This window comes from Sinohyriopsis cumingii, chromosome 8 (genome assembly GCF_028554795.1).
Source record: "Sinohyriopsis cumingii isolate HCF-2022 chromosome 8, ASM2855479v2, whole genome shotgun sequence".
In the NCBI taxonomy this organism is placed as follows: Eukaryota; Metazoa; Mollusca; class Bivalvia; order Unionida; family Unionidae; genus Sinohyriopsis; species Sinohyriopsis cumingii.
This window is the reverse complement of record NC_142968.1, coordinates 44151739-44169239: the sequence shown is the minus strand read 5'-3', so window position 1 is coordinate 44169239 and position 17501 is coordinate 44151739. Positions and strand designations below refer to the sequence as shown.

Below are 17501 nucleotides of genomic sequence, written 5' to 3'. Positions count from 1 at the left end.
TTGTGTATGTGTATAGAAAAAGGTATATATGTTTATACATGGCACACATGTAGACTGAATGACATGCTGTTCATCTCATGTATTTGTGTATGTGTATAGAAAAAGGTATATATGTTTATACATGGCACACATATAGACTGAATGACATGCTGTTCATCTCATGTATTGGTGTATGTGTATTGAAAAAGGTATATATGTTTATACATGGCACACATGTAGACTGGATGACATGCCGTTCATCTCATGTATTGGTGTATGTGTATAGAAAAAGGTATATATGTTTATACATGGCACACATGTAGACTGGATGACATGCCATTCATCTCACGTATTGGTGTATGTGTATAGAAAAAGGTATATATGTTTATACATGGCAGACAGATAGTCTGAATGAAATCCAAATATCTACAAGGGTAATTGTAAACTTATGTTGTGAAATAAAACAAAATTAACATTTTATTTACAGTGCTAAATTTTAAAGCATGAATTTCAAAATTATGTCAAGTGTGACATACCATAAATTGAAGAACATAAGAAACCATTTTCTTATCAAAGACCTAACGTTGTTTTTACTACAAACATGCATGCCACAAAGTAAGTCAATACAATATGGTGCCGTGTTAGTATGGAACGTTCGTTAAGCATGAAATGGTGCAGGGGATGCCAGCATTAGTGCCATTCTGGTCACAGTCAGGTTAGAAATTATAAATCAATGATTCAATTGACTTAGTTCTGTGCACATTTTATCACATTAAACATTCTCGTTTTTGAAATTGGTAGGGGGGTACAAACAAACGGGGATGTAGAGTCAGACTAAAGCTTTGCTCGTTTTTGTTGCGTTGTAACTAGTAGGGGTTTCATTTTTTCTGTATTTATGATCATACTGTTTTCCTTACACCATACCTGAAGTCTGTTGAGAGCATCTTGTAAGTTAGTTTCAAGTACTGTTTTGGTTTTGTCAATCTCAGACAGTGTAGTATCATCTGCATAAGTGGAAGAAATTGAAGTTCCAATCTTAAGAGGTAAATCATTGATAAATAGAATGAATAACAGAGGTCCAAAGATAGAGCCCTGTGGTACTCCACAATTAATATTTTTACTTTGAAAAAATTGACAATTTAATATACTTTTTGCACTCTATCAGTTAACTTAAAGTAAGAAGTAATCCAGTTTAGGGAGTTTTCACTGCATTGATAGATTTTTTTTTTTTCAATCAAAATTTCGTGGTCTACAAGAACAAAAGCTTTACAAAAATCAACCATATAGTGCCTACCATTTCTCCTTGATCCAAAGCTTTCAGCCATTTATCAATCAAAAATACAAGTGCAGTTTCACAGGAGTGATTCTGTTGCAAGTCAGACTGATTATCATGAATAAGATTATAAGTATTCAAATAGTTCAGAAAAGAATCATATATATGTTTTTTCTAGGAATTTGGAGAGACAAGGAAGGATATAGATGGATCTGTAGTTATTGACATAATCTTTTCTTCTTGCCTTATGCAATGGTATAACCTTGGCAGTTTTCCATGTTTGAGGAAATTTATTAGATTTAATACTTTCATTGCAAATGAAAGCTGTACTCTACAATTGCAGTTGCAGCAACCTTTAGTAGCCTTGGTACAACCATATCAAGTCTGTAGCTTTACAATCATCCATTTTTTAAATATATTTCAACACAAATTCTGGACTAATTTCAGGAATTTCAAACTTTATATCATCATGGGGTGGCCCATGCAACTGAATGAAGCGGTTTATGAGTTGGCATGAGGTACCCCATGTGAATGTATATGGTAGACCATATGGTGGTTAGAGATATCAAAATGTTAGAAAAAGTCAACCGGGTACCAATCGATCCTAATGATCAGTAACCCGGGTACTCAATCAATGGGAATTATATTAAATGTGAAACTGAACTGTTGTAAGTTCATACATGCCAACTCCCCAAGAGGTATAAGCGTAATTATTACAAGTATGAGTGGCAAAAAAGCACAATCTGAGCATAAAAGGAGATACTGATATATTACATGCCATAATTTAAAAAAAACCTCATGAAAACTGTACATTTATTTCTGCTACTTTACCTGGGTCTGCAGTTAGTTTAAATTCTTGTCACAAATCATCTAAATCCATGTAGATTAGTACCAGAATACAGACATAAAACAAAATGATAAATTAATTATACACAACATTCACTTTCAATAGTCTATATCACATGCTTAACTCTCAATCAAAGGTAGTAAATTCAAGCCCACAAATTCTGAAGGCTGTAATTATCACAGAATTCCTTTTTCAAAATTTGTAAACTGCTATTGATTTGTCCTTTTCCTGATGCAACATGTTCTTCGGTGTTACAAATTCCCTCTTCTGTAACATTTTTCAGTCATATAACATCCACTAGCAACACCAATAACATCCAATAGCAACAACAAAAACATCCAACAACAACACCAGTCATTATTCTGATAGTGAAATAACTGCAAACAATTGATTTCTTCATACAGACCTGTTTAACAGAATTCCAAAACAGTGTAATTTTTTAAAATATCTCTATTAGAAAAACAGTTATGCAATCATTTGTGTCTTATATAAATATATTCAGATTATGTAGCAGTCATGGAACCAAAGTAAAATGTTCTTTTTTTAAACTTTCTTTTTTGTTGAGGTATTATAATGAAATTTGATATTGTGATTGCATTTTTCCCGCTGAATTCATTGCTCTCTATAAATCTGTCGTCTGACTTCAATATTTTTATTTATAAATGAAAATCACATAAACATTTCACAACTTTCATGACAGTTAACTTAATAAAAAAATTTCACATTAGCAATAGTTCGTATATTTGTAAAACAACTTAAAAACGACAAAAATGCAATGTTTATTCATAACTGTCATGGAAACAACGTTCATCATCATTGTCATCACTGTCACCAATATTACCACTTGCCTGAACAACAATGGGCTTCTTAGTGCAAAAATTATTTTCACTTAAATTTTCATCTTCCATCTGCTGAATAGTTTTCTTTGTAACTACTTCATCATAAAACAAAATATTCATTTTTTTGGTGGTCAAATATGGGCAAAATGTGGCACTCATTAGCTCCTTTAAATTTTTAAACCCAGAAACTTTCTTTTTGGCAACAAGTTTATTTTTCTGTTCACATACTCTAGCTTTTGTTTTTAAGAGATTTAACACATTCAAAGTTGGAGTTCAACTTTGAAATAATATTGAACAAAGCATATGAGTTTTTGCCATGGTGTTCAATGTATGAATTTATTTCAAGTACAAGACCATTTGTTAGTTTATGAATAGGTTTAAGTTGGTTTCATCTTCTAAATCCTGTGATGTTATATTTAGTTCCTTGCAGAATGGACCAGGGAATACAGCCATCTTTCACTTAGAACTAACATTTCAATATCATATACATGTACCTGCAAAAAAATGTATCACTTTCAGACTTTGTATTGTTTTGTCTTGTATTTTGAAAACATTATTGATCCTATCAAATGTTATCAATGCACTGGGAATTTTAGAACCCACTTTTTGTGTGCATGTAGTTAATTTACTAAGCTCGTCAAAGTAAAAAGAAATGTTTTAAAATAATTCATACTGAAACTTTGCATTTGTCTGATAGTGATGAGATTTTTTTAAATCCTTATTTCATCAGACAATGTCCCATTACAAAATTTTAACAAATGCAACAACATAATGAATATAAGGTTGAACAGATTTTAAAACTGATGACCATTTGTCATTTCAGATATTTACAGCATCGATAACTTGAGCATATTTATAGTGGACAAAAATATATGCTTTGCATGTTCATTTTGGGACTGTATACTGTCTAAATCGTACAAGTGTTAATACGATTAAAACTATAAAAAGTCCATCTTACAATGTTCTTCTGGCACACCAATTTTTACAAAGTTAATAATAAGTTTAGTTTTGGAATATCAGTTGAGGAAAAATTGACATTGTTATCAATTGTTAGAAAATTCAAATATGGGAGACAATGTTGAAATGGGGATATTCAAATGTTTTTCAAATTCAATGCTCATTGCAGTTGGTTTCTAAACGTTTCTGATATATAAATTTGGTAGCAAAATAAAGCTTGGAATATGCCAATAATGATCATATATGATGCATTTATTTAAATTGCCAAACTTTAGGTCAAATCTGCGTAAAGTTTGAGTGATTATTTCTTTGTGTAGGAATATCATAGGAATGTGCTACAACCACTGACTTTGTTTACATCTCCTCTGATTGGATTGAAAATTTCATAAATATTCACGAAGTTTTAATAACCCACATTTTGTAACAAAGAAGAGAGGTGTCACTTGACCGCGGTATGATCAATGCTTATTTCCACTGATGCATGAAATGTTACTTTTGATGATTATAAAATAATAATTCCATTAATACAGCATCAAATATAAAAGAAAACAAACCCGGTATAGATAATTTTATTAGCTTTAACAATATATAAAATGTGTTGCAATCAGATGACATGTATTGATGCTGCAATGAAAATTCTACATTCGGTCAACAGTTTCATCAGATTTCCAGGTGAACATTGCTAAAGCCCGTTTCACTTGATAATATTTGGTGCCATGTTTTTTCAAGATTGATTGGTCCGCTACACAAGTGTGTATTAAACTATAATTAATCTGTGACATATGGTTTCAAATTCAAGAAACCCAGCTGTTTTCTTCAAAACATGTAATATACAGTTACAATAAATAGAACATAAGGAAACGTCCTGAGTACATAGCCAAATGGTTGCACACATTGTAAATACTGTATAAGGTCAGCAGACGGAGGTCTAGGATGGATCAATGTAACATGACAGGAGTTCTGAACTGTACTCATTATTTTGTGTCTCACTTGCTCCTGACATCGCCAGATATCCAAATTTATTCTTTGATCTAAACTCTGAAACATTTTTTAATGAACTAAATGGGTACCCTGTAGCTAATTTTGCATTACCCAGGTACTTATGAATGGGTGGTTACCCGAGTACCTGGCTACCCATTGACACCTTTAGTTGTGACTTTGTGTGGTGTGCAAGATAGCCCGTGAGGTGGTCCATGTGGCAGCTTGAAGTGCCCCATGTGATATGAGGTGGTCCACGGAGTGGTATGGTATGACGTGGCCCCTGTGGTGGTGAAACCTGGAGAATCTGTGACAGTTTCACTAAAACCAAAGATTTCTCCTAAAAGTTAACATTTTATATCATTCTGATTATAATATTTTTTAAAATATGGTTTTTATCTTTTACATTGAAATACTGTAAAGGATGAAAAATAACTATAATTTTTAAATTGTACATCTTGCTACTTTTATTTTTGAAAAGAGAGGAAGATATCTCTGGAAATTCTTCCCTTTTTTTCAAAATTAAAACAAGCATCTTTGCAAGAGATTTAAATGTATTATATTAATAGTTTAATACTTGATGCCTGCACAGTGAAGAAAAATAACCTTGCAATTCGAACAATAAGAAAAATATTACAAATTATGAATTTGAGGAAGAAAAATTGAGAAGTTTATTGAAAATTGGACATGGGAGATTAGGAGCCACAAACATGCATCTTTTAGAAGTTGGGACTGAGCCAGTGACTGCAGATGTTATAAGCCAATGTTAACTACAGTGCCATCAAAACAAACTTAGGTCAAGAAAAATCAGCTTACTCTTCTCGTATTGTTGCTACAATGACACCTGGTGGTGTCTCCACACTGAGTTCTGGCAGATTACAGCTGACTAAGCAACAGCAGCCACGTGTACAAGTTGCCATCCTCTCCACCTGTACCACATCGTTCAGATCCTGATCAGTGAATTTCAGCACAAAGCTCCTGGCTGACCCCAAACACTGACGGGCATAGCAGTCGGATACTGTGGAAGGAAAGGGGAGATGCTAATATAAGATCAAAAATGGTTTGCTACCTTCGAACTTTTGTAAGAACACTTGGGAATCTAAATCCTCAATATAGTTACAAATATTAATTGCCGATAATCTATATCAAATAAATTATTCAATGTGACATGAAATATCAACAACAAAAAAACATTATACAACAAAAGAGTTGTACTTAATTTTCATGTGCATTTTGAATATCTGAGAACATTTCACAGAACAAAACCGACTACACAGTACCAACTGCAACTGGCTTGCTTATGAATCAATGCTGGTTTTCACAAAGTTAAAATGGAAAGGAGTGTGAGAATGAAATATTATCCAAAGGAAAGACAAAACTGTAAAAGGGTGTCTGAGCAAGTGAGACCTAATTTGAAACAACAGGAAATTTACTCAGACTGATATTTTAAAATACATGTACATGGTCATTTCTTTTGTTATGCCCATTTTGTTTCAACCAACCATTAAATACAGTGCTCTCCTTGTATAATGCTCTTTAAGGGAGTTATAAAAGTGATTCACATTATATGAGATGCTATCTTATACGGACATATGTTTCTACAAGGCTGTGCCATACTAGTGCATAAAAATACCAAAACAAGGTAATATTGTAAAAAAATATGTAAAAATAACAGTGATTAAGGTGATATGAATAGGAAAACAAAAATATATAACAAGCAGACAACAGATCTGTCATTTCTATTTGCAGTCGAGTATCAGCCTGTCGGCCACAGATATCAAAGCCTAAAAGTATGTACCAATATGTAATTTATGAGCCTGTCAAACACATCAGAACCTCAAAGTATGTACCATTATGTAATAAATAAGCCTGAGCCACAGAAATCAAAGCTTAAAAGTATGTACCATTATATAATAAATGAGAATGAGTCAAATAAACCAAAGCCTAAAAGTATGTACCAATATGTAATTTATGAGCCTATCAAACACATCAGAACCTAAAAGTATGTACCATTATGTAATAAATAAGCCTGAGCCACAGAAATCAAAGCTTAAAAGTATGTACCATTATATAATAAATGAGAATGAGTCAAATAAATCAAAGCCTAAAAGTATGTACCAATATGTAATTTATGAGCCTATCAAACACATCAGTACCTAAAAGTATGTACCATTATTAATAGATGAGCCTTGGCCACATAAATCAAAGCCTAATTACAAAAGGTTTTATGGAAAGGTAAAAATACATGATTGAACATCAGTTGTGCAGAAAACCTATAGGGAAACCTTGATGCTAGAAGGTGCTAATTGCATAAATAATTACCAAAATTAAATTGAAACTGCATTTAAATCTGCAAGATGTATAGTCCTACATGTAAAACCTCGATGCTGATATTTATGTTGTGGGCATCAAGGTCTTACAGCCTAACTAATGGCTCTAACATCATTACAAAAGTCAAATTTTCAGAAATATTTCACAACTGACAACTAAAATAACGACACTTTTCTACAAAGTAAAGTCATAATGTTTTAGTCACACTTTACTTACTCTGATGTCTTTTCTCTATTAAATTTAAATTCTCACAAAAGAAATGGACCTGTTTTCAAGTTTCGTTGGCCTACATTTCAGCTGGCTGGAAAGTGATGAAAGCCATAAATGCCGAAATCAGGTTAAGTTGAAATATTATTCTTTAACGAAACAAATAAAAAGTATATTATGCCTATTGGAACTGTAAGCAAAGGATCATTTCATTCAAGAAACAGAACCCAAACATGAAGATATTTAACTTACTTCGGCATACCTTGACTACTCTTGGCATTGCAACAAGTTCAAATGTATGTCAATGGAACGTGAAAATGTGTCCATTAACTAGTATCATATTTTCATTCCACCAGGATAAAGGTAGCACATTAAGTATATTAATTACACATAAATTAGTAGAAGAGTGTCGATATAGGCTGCCAAGTGTGTGAGATGTTCCTGAAACTCTGATTACTCATTCCGATGTCAACGACATTGGAACACGCTATACAAGGCCATTATTTGGATTATAAGACATAGCACTAAAACAAAAACAACATTAGGCTTTTCAATTGATAAATACTGGAGTCTCCTCAGTTTATCAATAAAAATAGCATAAAAACACTTTACAAAAACAAACAAATTTTTGCTTATCAGAGACCAAAGAATCTGCAAAATAATTTTATTAGAACTAAACCAACAGAAAATATAAAAAGATGTTTCTCAACATCTAAATGTAACAGAAATCAGTGCTCTCAATGTACAAATATAAGAGAAAGTACTAATTTAGTACAATTCCAAAGAAGTATTTTCTCTACATTATAACTCACTGCGCATGATGTGATTTATTTGATAACCTGTAAAAGATGTAACAATATTAACATGCATAATGCTGAACAAGCACTTCAGCAAGTTTCCAAGATAATAATCACTTTCATTTAATAATTTGCATGGATTCTCAGTTCTCCTAAAATGTTTCAATAAATTTTAATACAAATAATCACTCATTACATGATTTTTCTCTCATGCTAATAAATATTATGCATGGAGAGATGAAAAGACTGATTAATAATGTTGTTGTTGTAGGGTTTAATGCCATTTTTCAGCACACGATAGGCTATACATGGCGGCCAGTATTAATGGTGGAGGAAGAACCCGGAAAGAACCACCGACCCACGACAAGCTACTGGCAAGCTTTCTCACATACCCACATTAGCCAAATCCGAGACTCGAACCCACACAGACAGAGGTGAGATGGCAGTGATCCGTAATGGAGACTATGTTTATCTGATAATTTTCTAATTGTGATTGATACTATTCATTTGTATATAATTTGTATATATGATTATTCGAACATTGGTTGCTTGTTAGTTTTTTTAATAATAAAAAAAATATCAGGGCTTTATTAGCCAGGTGTATGGTCTCACATTTGTTGCTTTGCTCAAAGAGGTTGACAAAGTAGTATTTTAAAAGTCAGATTCACTTAAATAATTTTCAATAGAGACAAATCATTACATGTATTTAAGTGGCTATGACTTCCCAAAGTGGCCATGACTTCCGTTAGTGGCCATGACTTCCGTTAGTGGCCATGACTTCTGAAAGTGGCCATGACTTCTGTTTGTCTTTACTCAGAGCAGTGATGTTTTGCAAGCAGTGGTGATATTGAAACCACCTGTAATCGGCAAGGCCCAGAAAAACCATTGCTTTAAGAACATTAATGTTACAAACATGCCAGTGAGATATGTAACTAACAGGAAATCATGCATAACTACACAGATATTCATTAAATGATGAATAATGCAAACAAGCCTAAGTCAGCAGAACTAATGTCATGGTTATGTGAAAGCGATGAATATGACATACCCTGAAATTTAAGAGCTTATAAAATAGGTTAAAAAACTTTGTGATTGATAAGGATGAATGTTATTTGGCTAGGGCACAAGAAATTAACACAAGTAACATTAGAACAATGCAAGAAACAACAGACAATGCTCCATACCTTCTTCAAGCCAGGCTCTTGAACTGTGAATATTATGAATCATATGGAGTATTTAAACATTTTGAAGTATGATTAAAAATTCCAATGAACTTACAGTAAAGTTATAAAAGTACCAAATCTCATTCCTCAGATGTTTCTTGTGATGAGGAAAATGCTTCTATGTTGAGCAATTGTATATATTCATGTGACAGGATATGATTTTTAGTAGAAATGTATACTGTTCAGCAAATTCTTTAATAAATGTATGTATTTAAAATAAAATATAAAAATATAACAGCTTTCTTCATTTTTTTGTGCACTTTTACACACACAGCTACCAATGTTTTTATAACCGCATTTTTCTCTCTCTTTCTCGTCTCTCTCTCGCACCTGGAAAAACCTTAGTAAACTGAAAGCTTCTCAAAACCAAACAAATGTGTGGGTCCCAATGGTTTTGGTTGTGAGGGTCTCACTCTGTGTGTGTGTGTGTGTGTGTGTGTGTGTGTGTGTACATAATGACTGACCCTCTTCTATGTAGAGGAAATGCTGCTTATCTTCCTTTGGTGAATGATACACACTGTATCTGTTGGGCCGTGACCAGCCAAGTATCACTACAAAAGATTACAAAAATGAATTAAACAAGATGCAGACTGAAGAATGTGTTACTAAGTAATAAATTTTCATAAAATGAAACTGTGCGCAAATATAAGCCATGAAATAACATTCATTTTGACAATGTGAATATTTTTCAATATATATGATCTAAAATCAGGATGGCACTTGCACAAACCAGGTCCTAAAATACAACAAACTAAAAATCATTTTGAACATTTTTGAGATTTTCTTTTCTTTTGCAAAACTAGCACATAATCTCAAAACTTTCTTAGAATGAACCTCAAGCTCACTGATATCCTAAAAATTGTATATTTTATTAACACTGGTAAGAATATAAAAAAGTTAGCATTAGAAATGTATCGATTCTCTTTTATTTTTTTGTCCTACCACTAGAATGCTAAGTTTCAATGACACTGACTTCCCTCTACTACTACTATTAATAATAATGCTTTATTTATAGAGGGTGAATCATTAGTCAAGGACTTTTCTCCCTTGAGGCCCTCTTAAGGAGAGTATAACAATGCACATTATATGAAGATAGCAATAATTACTGTTTATTTTAACATGTTTAGTATTAAAATACTAAATTCCATTATCTATTAGAAACACATACATGCTCAATGATATCTCTTCTTAAATACTGTAACAGTTACATTTTCAGCAGATTTTACATGTAGTGGAAGCTTGTTCCACAAAACTGTAGCAGAGTATTGGAAGCTCTTTTTAAATTGTTCTGTTCTTGGTTTTGGTGCTAGAAGGTTTCCATGTGATATTGATCTCAACTGGTATTGTTTTGAAAAAGGCCTGAATAAGTCCTGAAGATACTCTGGTGCAGTTCCATGTACTAGAATGCTAAGTTTCCATAACACTGACTTCCCTTTACTAGAATGCTAAGTTTCTATGACATTGACTTCCCTCTACTAGAATGCTAAGTTTCCATAATACTGACTTCCCTCTATTAAAATGCTAAGTTTCAGTGACATTGACTAACCTATACAAGAAACGCAAAGTTTCAATGACACTGTGACTTCCCTCTACTAGAATGCTAAGTTTCAAGGACACTGGCTCAGAATTCTCTTCTACTTTATTTCCCTTGACAAGAATACTACGTTTCAATGACACCAACTGACCTCAAACAGAATGCTATGTTTTCATGACACTCAATTACCATATCTAATTTTAGGTGGTTTTCAGCATGACCTAGATATTTTCATACCAAGCATACAAGCAATCCAAAAGGCATTTCTAACATTTTCCAAAATTAATCTTGTTGCAAATTTTAACAATTATATCACGTCTTAAAATGAAACTGTATAATTCTATTCATAGCATTTAATTCATCAATATTTACAGTCATGATTACAAAAAAGTAAAACCTACACTGACATATCTGGAACTATACAAAGGACAACATGTCTGCGGCCAGTAGCACAGATCAATCAAGGAGACAGAATTGAAACTGGGAGGTAATTCACAGGTACTAAAACTGAAGTAAATAGCTGACAATTGTAGTTTCGAGGGTTTTTCTCATGCAAGGATAAAACTTTGTACCTGTACGGAATGCTCTTTTGCTACACACATTTTCACGGCACATTGACCTTTACCAGTAAAGGAAATCTAAATGATCCATTATCACACTACTATATGGAATCTTCCATTATCACACTACTATATGGAATCTTCCATTTGAAAACCAGGAACTGCTGGGCAGGGCAGCTTTGGCTGTTTTATATCTGCTTAATTATCGTTAAAACCAATGTGAATTGGCAGTCAACATTACAGAATACTTTTCCAGATTGTCTGAGCAGACTATGTTTCTGTAAGATTTGGGATATTATTAAGGAGTTGTCACTTTTTGCAACAGATTTAGTGTGGAATGGGAATCTGAAAAGAGAATTAAACTGGACATCTGACAGATTTCAATGTAGTTAAAAGATATGAATATGACTGCAATTTCTGAGCAAAAATTGAGATTTTATCTGATAAGGAAATAACTATTTCATTTTGTGCGTGAAGGTGTTGGGTGGGTGGGTGGCCTGGGAGCTCTTGGTTAAAATTCTGGCCTTCAAATAACTCGACAAATATATTCTTGCTCTGATTTATTGGAATGAAGAACCTATTATACTGTATCCATTACATTAACTGAAGAAAATAATTCCTGCACGATAAAAAGTATCCAAGTCAAAAAATCCTACGCCCACCCACCCATGCCCCAAATTAAATAGTCAGTCCTTAACCAGCTCAATAGGGTTCTGCAACAACAGTTTTAACCTTGTACTTGTCCCCATCTATCAAACAGTCTTTGTACATGGACAGATGGTCGTGACAGCAGATTCTGATTTCTAAACTGGCAAAGAAAAAATATTATGGGAGGGGGGCAAGATTAATTCCTGTTGCTTCTAGATGAGGAAGAATTTGTATGCCTAAGGGTGAAATGAAATTTTGTTTCTTTTATCTTCCATCCTATACGACTATATGTGGACATATTCATGGGCATTTATCTTCATTGCATTTTAGCAATGTTTAAATTTTTTAAACTTATTTCTTAATCAGCACAATATAGTGAGGGTGGTGCTAATATTCCATTATACCCTATATATACAATACAGTGAGGGTGGTGCTAATATTCCATTATACCCTATATATACAATATAGTGAGGGTGGTGCTAATATTCCATTATACCCTATATATACAATACAGTGAGGGTGGTACCAATATTCCATTATACCCTATATATACAATACAGAGATACTATTTTGGCTACAGCTTTTTCCTTCTATATCAACTGTAGAAAAAAAAACCATGTCTTGTGATTACTGGGGTTCCAGCAAAATGTTTGGCTAATATTGAAACTCTTTTTAAGTGGAAACCAAGTTTACCAGAGGAAACTTAAAGGATGTAATGTTATTTTATTTAACATGTACACACAAAACAAAGTTCATGTAAATTACAGAATAATTTCATAAAATCAATAAAAAACCTTCAACTAGATCTAGATGTTGATCAATCTGGATTTTGTTTGACTCTGCTAACTTCTGAAGCCCCAGTGGCAACCCTCGTATTGCTGGAAATGCTGATGCTGTTGGTTGATCTGTGACAGTTGCCAACATGTTACACGCATAACAATGGTAATGTCAATTGCCACCTCCTATACCTGAAACAAAAGATAATAACTAATAATACACTAATGGATACATTGGGCATCATTAAAACCTTTCTTTAGATACAGCAAAGTTTCCAAGGCAAGTGATCCTTTGGGTTAAAGCAGTCTCCATTAATATGGGATTGTATTTTATTAGAAGACACAGAGAGAGAGAGAGAGAGAGAGAGAGAGAGAGATTCTTCCCATCATTTCAATATTTAAAAACAATCTGATCAGAACCTTGTGATAGGTTTAAGAAAAGCAAAAGCAAAACAAACATCATATACTTTACAGCACATGTGTACCACCAAGCCAAGAAATTTACAGTATGGACCTCTCATCTTTATGGAAATTTGCATCAATCGATTGTGTAATACAGATGAAGAAAAAGCAAATATATTCAGTTATAATGATTCTGGTTCTTATAGATTATTTGGTGTAAATGCAAGTTCAAAACATTCGTCCAGTTCAAATTCTCTCTCTCTACACACATACACACACACACATAGATTTCCATATATCTTTACTCCTTGTGTCAAGAAAGAGAGAACAGAAAAAGCAGAGGGTTTTTTAGATAAAATGTATAACATGATTTATTCACAAAGAAAATTTAGATTAAACAGTGAGTATGAATATTGCTGTCTTATCGATTTCTTATTACATTTCTGATTAATAACTGGAAATATATATCGATGATCTAGAGATTATTGATGCACAAGTCTACCTACTGTCACAGTTGAACCAACAAAAATATGCTCATTCAAATTTAATAGGGAAATCACAATTTCATATACTGGTACTAACAGTATTGGTATATTAAATTTCTTTACCTGAACACATCCAGAGCCAAGTGAAATCCTGATATTTTCCAGCCAGACATGTCATGCAAATGAAAAACTTTCATCAGCACATACTATGTGCAACGGGACATTAGTCATAGACGTTTTCAAATATTAATAAAATGAACTTGTTATTGATTTGTTCTGGTGAAAACCCAGTGTCTATATGACTTTCTATCTAATAGGGGTAGGATTGATTTTCAGGATGGATATCCCATTGGCAAAATTTCTATTTAAGCTCTACCAGACACTAAAACAAGTTTTCCAGTAGATGCTAATAAAACATTTTGTTCAGGAGTAGCAATAACAAGATTCTCAAGAAGGCTGCAGTATCGGCTATATTGTATGTTTGACCAGCACTATTTTTAAGACCAATTAGACATCATAAGAAGTCTTTTACTGAAAACTGTTAATATGACCATCAAGTTAGGTGGCATAAAAACAGCAATATCTTCAAGATGGTCACTGATTGGATGCCCGAGTTTAAGCATTTTAATTTAGGACCAACCAGATATAAGATGTCTTCTGGCAATAACTCCATGCTGATATGACCTTCCATTCTGGCAATAACTCCATGCTGATATGACCTTCCATTCTGGCAATAACTCCATGCTGATATGACCTTCCATTCTGGCAATAACTCCATGCTGATATGACCTTCCATTCAGGAGAAGTAGTTACAAGATTTTAAAGATGGCTGTCACGGATGTCATATTAAAAGTAGATCAGCACCGTTTTCATTTAGGATCAACTAGAGATGATAAGAAGTCTTCCAGTGGAAACCCAATATAAAAATGGCCATCCCTTCTGAAGAAGTATTGACAACAAGATTTTCGAGATGGCTTCTATAGAAACCATTAACCAACAAGATGGTTTTGTGTCAATCCTTAAAGTAATTTAGAAGAAAGAGCTATAACAGAATTGTGCTAACATTTGATGATGGACAGCAAACGACGCCATGGTCTCTTCTAGTCTATGAACAGTAGAATAATGAAATATTGTTACATTTGAACTAGTTTCATACATATCGATAAATAAATCATTATATCAACTGAAAAGACTATTTCATTACATTTTTGTATATTTTATATTTCACTTTTTCCATTTATGTTTTTGCTTTAGAAGATCTACCCCACCCCACCCCCCAAACAAATGTTTGAAATGGTACTTCTTAGTGTTGTTCCGATTATCGATTATAATCGATCATCAGTTGGCTGAGCGAACCAATAAGAGAATTGATTGTGAAACTCCATAATCGATTATGTGTAAAGGGAGACTACGTTTTAGTTGTATGCAAAGCACAAAGGTTAGTAAAACTCCCAGCCACTAAAGTTGACCTGAAATTTATTAATTCCCTTCACAACTACAAATATAAAACCATATGATATTTCATAGGTGCAAAATTTCATAATTAGGAACATATAGCCATTATTACATGATCAAGTTGTTAGATAGTTGAGTTAATAAATTAAAACACATTTTGATGATTTGTTTCAGTTTTAAATGCAACATTATTTGTAGTATTTGTAAACAATGACAAACAAGAAAACCATGTTCTTCTACACTTAAAATTATAGACATATGACATATAAATGAAAGGATTTTGGGGGACTGTAGCAGTATTTCAGTCGCATGTGACTTATCAGCCATAAAAAGTTGTGTTCATTTAACAAAGATGTAGAACAAAAATAACACACAACACAATAGACAAAAATGTAATATTATTATCAGGTTACAGTATACATGTCATTAAAAGAGATTACTCCTGTACATTTACTAACATCTTGAACTATTGATCAAAGATATAACTGAATAACAAACAAAAATTATAATTTGTTCTTAGTAACCGATTATAATCGATTATCAGTTGGTTAAGTGGAACCGATTTTCGATTATGAATTTCTGACCGATTCCCATCACTAGTACTTCTATTCTTTCAATAAAAGGATCTGGGGAATGTATGTCACTTGTGTGTGCTGAAGGCAAAATGTAAGAAGCTTAGATCCATGGATCACTTCTGGAAATATTAAAACTGCATAGATATGTTACCCTACCAATGGCATGCACACTTTGGAATTGAACGTAGCATTATAAACTCATTTGTATGTTGATGTTTAACTGTCAGAAGAATTTTAAACATACATAGATCTTCTCATAATGAAACCTTTTTACTCTCTTCATCACATAAATGATAAGTTCATTTAAAAAAATTTGTGAAACCTAAGTAAACCTAAAACCTCTCTAAACTAAAAATTAAATTTGGTGCTAAGGATGGTTGTTTTTGACTTGTTTAGTCTTGAGGGGTTTCACTATACATGGTTTTTGGTTGGGTTCTCAATAATTTCCAAGTTACCAACTTACTCATTTTCCAGTTGTATGCAAAATTTGTCTTTTTGTGCACAGGGAGTGTGTATTTGGTTATAGTTTTCATGCACAGTGCGTGTGTATTTGGTTATACGCTAAATGCCCAATGAGTGTGTATCTGGTTATACAGTGAATGCCTAATGAGTATTTATTTGTTTATAGGGTGAATGCCCAGTATTTCGTTATAGGGTTAGGATCTTAATAGTTTAAAAATGATGACCATGGATTATCAGTGTGTAATCTACACCTATGACAAAAATAAGCATAATGCTTGGGCTCACCATATCAGCTCGTTTTCAATACGAATAGTTATAACAACCCCAACCCCCCGAAAAAAAGATGATATGACAGGTTTTTCCTCGAAAGGGAAACAAAATGGTGCAAAAACTGTTTTTTTTTTTATATTATCATATACTCTGTAGAGGCTTGTTATAAACGAAGTATTACATTCAATGAATTTAATAATTCCTTTAAAACAAACCTGTGGATGAAATAATGATTAAAATCTTACCTTGACCCTTATTTCCAACAGGTGATTATTCGCTAATTTCACTGTTAAGTTTCCGTGTCATAAAGATTATTATCGTCATCAAAATATATTATTATTATTATTATTATTAAATCAACTTTGTTAATGTTTCATTCTGTGAAACGTAGCCTGATGTCAACAAAATGCGTTAACACTTGATTATATCATCGAAAAGTCGTTACAGTACAGTATTATAAACCGATAATAAAGTCGAAATTAATTCGAAGCTCTAATAAACAAATAAGATAATCGCGTAATACATCTTTGATTTCCTTTATGTTAATATTGAGATTGTCATCTTCGAAAATTATCGACTTCCTCCTTTTACTTTTGTTTTCGATTCCACAGAAATGGTTTGTATTTTTATTTTATATATGTATATTTTTTTTCTCCGGGTGTACAATTTCAAGGGAGATAACTTATTGTACGCTAAAGACTTATTTGTTACGAGATCTATAGGACTCAAGATACTAATTCAGTTTCCATAATAAACCTATGCAAACACCATATTAAAAATTAAATAACTTGAATTTTTGGAGTGCTCATGATCAAATCGATATTTATCAGTATAGATGAAACCTGGATGTGAGCAGAGGTGCTCGACACGAGCTTGATGTTAAGAAGAAACAAAAACAACAAT

At 32.8% G+C, this 17501-nt stretch overlaps 1 protein-coding gene across 1 annotated transcript in view; it reads right to left on the bottom strand.

Annotated features, from left to right (window-relative positions):
• LOC149793392 (phospholipid scramblase 3-like) overlaps positions 1–17270 on the bottom strand; it is a 29257-nt gene extending 11987 nt beyond the window's left edge. Inside the window, exons 1-4 of the mRNA XM_089967370.1 lie at positions 16844–17270; positions 12968–13141; positions 9896–9982; positions 5690–5891 (exon numbers count right to left, since the gene is read on the bottom strand). Coding sequence (XP_089823496.1) covers positions 5690–5891; positions 9896–9982; positions 12968–13097 — 419 coding nt within the window. The 5' untranslated portion in view covers positions 13098–13141; positions 16844–17270. The remainder of the gene's footprint in view (positions 1–5689; positions 5892–9895; positions 9983–12967; positions 13142–16843) is intronic.
• Positions 17271–17501: the final 231 nt, after the last annotated feature.